The sequence below is a fragment of the Chaetura pelagica genome, unplaced genomic scaffold (genome assembly GCF_000747805.2).
Source record: "Chaetura pelagica isolate M959 unplaced genomic scaffold, ChaPel_1.0 scaffold138, whole genome shotgun sequence".
Lineage (NCBI taxonomy): Eukaryota > Metazoa > Chordata > Aves > Apodiformes > Apodidae > Chaetura > Chaetura pelagica.
In genome coordinates, this window is record NW_009954215.1 from 1,950,621 (window position 1) to 1,954,707 (window position 4,087).

General features: G+C 41.6%; 1 protein-coding gene across 1 annotated transcript in view; it reads left to right on the forward strand.

The window, feature by feature from the left end:
* Window positions 1-391: 391 nt before the first annotated feature.
* ABCC1 (ATP-binding cassette, sub-family C (CFTR/MRP), member 1) overlaps window positions 392-4,087 on the forward strand; it is a 47,508-nt gene continuing 43,812 nt past the window's right edge. Inside the window, 1 exon segment of the mRNA XM_010003293.1 lies at window positions 392-418. Coding sequence (XP_010001595.1) covers window positions 392-418 — 27 coding nt within the window.

A 4,087-nucleotide genomic window follows, 5' to 3' on the forward strand; every position in this document is an offset into this window, starting at 1 on the left:
AAGCGGCCGCGGGCTGGGCGGAGGAGCAGGGCCGTGGCTGGAGATCGCTGGTCTCCTGCTGGGTGCGATGTTCCCGCACCCTGCTCACAGGGAGCTGGCGTGCCTCGTGTGCGGGGCTTCCGGCAGTGGGGAAGTGGGGAACTGGTGAGCTTGACTGAGAGACTGCCGGTGAGTTCCCGAGTCACCGAAGGAGACTCTGCCTTGCGCGTTTGGCCGCTCGTCTGCCTTGCTTGAGGCTGCGGGGTTAATAACAAAAACCGTGACTGCCGCCGACGGACTGCAGAGAGGCGTGCTGTCCTGTGAAGAAGGCCGGAGATACGGTTTTTGCCGGGTGTACCGCATGGTTGCATAGCAATATTTTCGCTCTTCCTTAGTGAGGAGTGGTGAGCTCATGTGGGTGAAGACCAGTAATGCAAAGGTGAGCGATGTGGAGGTGTTGTAGTGCGGGTCTTGCTCAGCTGAGACACGGGGTTCCTCTGCAGAGACACTCAGGTGCTGGCAGCAGTGGGGTTGCTGGGAGGGCAGGGAAAAGCCCTCTAAGGGGGAAACGGGTTGAATGGAAGAGGAGGTTGTGTGGAGGGAGAAGTTACGAAAAAGATAAAAGGAGTGAGAGCTACGGAAGGCAACAGAGGGATAAGAGGAAAATGTGACATTTTTGTAGACTGTTCAAAGAACTTCTTATGTATTCTTTGCATATCTGCCGACTAATACTGAGCTAATGAGCCACCTTACTAGTAAAAACACCCCAAATTGAATGTCTCAACAAGTGCCATTGTATTGTTTATCTCGGGAACCATTGAAGTATTACTCAGCAAATATTGTTGAAATCATTACATCTTTAAGATATTTAACTTTTCCTGCTTTTACATTAAATTTATATATCTTTTCAGCTATTTTTTAGGTTTCTTATAAGTGGCTAAATTACAAGTTGTTATCAGATGTATTTTTTGAGACATTTTATTTGAAGACTTTTAGAGAAAATGTGTTTCAGAACTCAGTTTATGGAAAAACTGATTAGCGAGCAGAGCAGTAGTTTTGTGAGAAGGAGCTGCCAGTTCTCTTACCTGTGGAGTTGAAACATCAGGTAGAAGCAAGAACTACACTTAAGATGTAGCAGAATAGAATTTCTGATGGCAGATTCTTTCATTATGAAAACACAGTTCTTGTATTTACTCAGCCATTTATAATATTTGTGGTGTGTACTCCACACATTGTGTGGTGTAACTACTCCACACATTTTTTTTCACTACTTCCATTGGTTCCCAAAAATATAGATAGGTTTGTGATTTGTCATCCTTCTTCAAATCACATCGAGTCTGCCTTGAATATTTCTTCCAGCAAAAGATCCTATGGGTGTGGTTGCTTAATTTCTGGATTCTTATAATCCTGCAGAAGAACTATTGTGAATTCCAGTTGGGGTAAGATGTGTCTGCAGAAATACTCTTGCTGAACTTCCTCATAAGTACCACTCTGTATCCACTTTGTTGTTGCATCGTTCCCAGTAGGATGGTGGGTAGTAATACTGGTTTTGGTGCTTCATTTTCCGGTATGTACGTTGTTGGTGCTATTTGAAGCTGAAGTTTTAATGGATTTTTAGAAAATGCCTGTGCATATGCAGTGTTTCACTGGGCTTCTGGGTATCACCTATGCGTGTTAATGTCCTTCCTGTCTGGTGGACTGCCCTATTCCACTTCCCGGAGCTGGGTGATAGCTAGATAGCCAGTGGCACATGTTACCGCATTTTTGTGGTGAACTCTGTGGCCACATGAACTTGGGTTGGGGATGAAGCCTTGCTACTGCAGCAGTGGGATTTTCTGGCACTGGCAAACTTGCTGTCAAGGAAGAGATGAGGTGTGTTTTCTGTCAAATATGGTGCTGAGTTTGGGGCAACTCAGTTGTAAATTGTGGGGGAGACTTTGCAGTTTTAAAGGACCTAATGGACCCTTAAAGACTGTGCTAATCTTCTTAAGCTTTGCTGGACAGGATTTTTCATGTTTGCACACCCAAGGAATGTTATTGTTGGAAGTTCTTGTGTGAGAATTAAACAGATTGGTTTTATTTAATACTTACTCTAAAAGGTCAACAGCCCAAACAAGTTTGCTATCTTCACTACTTTTTTTCCTCCTTACTGTTTAGCCTATCTTTGTGCCCCCACTTGGCACAACTTTACTACAACAAGATTTGCTTACCAACTGTAACCTGTTTCTTGCTTCCTTTGAATCAAACTCCTTTTGGAAGGGTACTATTTCATCCTTGTGTTCTCAGGCATCACTATCTAGAAATTAGTATCTTGTCCATACTATAAAGAAAGGTGTAGCAGTGTAAGACAAAGTTACTAATATAATAATTTCTTATGGCAGTAGAAGCTTTAAAAAACCCTAATGGGCTAGGGATAACATTTTGCACTACTTGCATTTCAGTTCAGCAACTTTAAGGGCCTGTTTAAACTGGAAAACTTACTTGTGACCTGCCATGCTGAGATAGCTTTGCCTGGAGCATCACTGGTGTATGAGTGCAGCCTGCCTTACTTTGGTACCAATGGAGAGGAGAAGAAAAAAAATAAAGTAGGGTAAGGAAATATTTCAGTTTAGATAACCAGGATGACTATCAAGACAGATCTAGAACTGTCTGTACGCTTAGGCCTTCTGACCTAGCAGTATGGATATGTGCACATGCACACAATCTGTGGTCTCAGTGCAGTTACATTTTGAAATTGTCTGATTTTCTTTTCTGTTGAAAAAAAATTTTGGGTCGTTTCAGTTTTTCAGAGATTAGGAACCATGCAGTATCACGTTTGCAGAAGTCTCTTTTTCAAGTTTGAAATTGGTAAAGGAAGAGGTTAAGAGGTTTTGTGACCCTGAGTTTTCAAGGCTAACCCCGGCAGGCTTTTATGAAAATATGGTAGGAGATAGGAAAGACAAAGCGAGTTCAGACTGAGCAGTTCCTTTCACTCTCTCCTCCAGTGCTTGGCCAGGTTTAGCACAAAGTCTCAGTCATTAATTAATTAAAAGATGCTTTTACGTCAAATAGAATCTGAAACTTTTGAGGTTTGTGTTTAAGAAGGGAATGTGAGAGGAATGGCTTTTATTTTTGTAAGTTCAGGTCATGTCCTTCACAGGCAAATATTTTTTATTTTTTAAAAAAATTCATTTAGATAGAAGTTAACTCTATTTCTTCTTCATCTCAGTGGGAACTTAAGGAATTTTTTTCCACATTTTCTTCACCTTTTTGTGTTTTGAATTGTTGAGGAAGAACTGAAAGCAAGTAATGCCATGCACTTGGAGAAAAAACAAGTTTTCATCTCCTCTGTTTTGTATGAAAACTAGAGTCCTATAATGATTCAAGCTGTATCTCTTTCTGTAAACCCAGGTCTGTTTCTCTCCTGTTGGTACAGAAAACTTTTGTGGCACCTCTTCTCTGTCAGTAATGAAATTGCATCCAAACAGTGTTCTGGGTTTAGCACTTCTTCAGGTGGAACCAAACTAAAGGAGATAAACAGGATGGATGAGAAAAGGTGAGGCAGAGCCTCACACACAGAATCCCTGGACCAGCTTGGTGAGTTTGGGCTCTGCTTCTCGCTGTTGTGGAGAGTTCTGAGACCTTGTTGTAGCTAGGGGAGATCCAGCAGCCTCTCAACTGCTTGCAGACATGTTAGGCTCTTCCAGGACTATAGTGCTGGCTTGATAGGATTTTATTAAATAAAATTATTAATAATATTATTTAATTAATTATAATAATTAGCTGAAATTTTTGAAGTGATATTTTGTGAGGTAAACAGCTGCTGTCCTTATATTGTTTATGAGGACACGGGGACACCAATAGTTTTCCTGAAATAGACTTGTGAAGGAAAACCAGCCTCTTTATGTAAGGAGTAGTTTCATGTTCTGAAGTTCTGTGGCTTATGCTTCGATGCATTAAATAAGCAGTAAATTAACTGGTGTCTTGGAATTCTGCACCTATTTGCACTGTAAAATATGTCCTTAGTGCTTTCTTGGTGTTCTTGTGGCAGAGCTAGGGAGGGAGTTTGAGATGCTGTGAGAGTGGTGCTGTGTGGGCTTGATAAAAGTTACGAGTTCGGTCTCTTTCC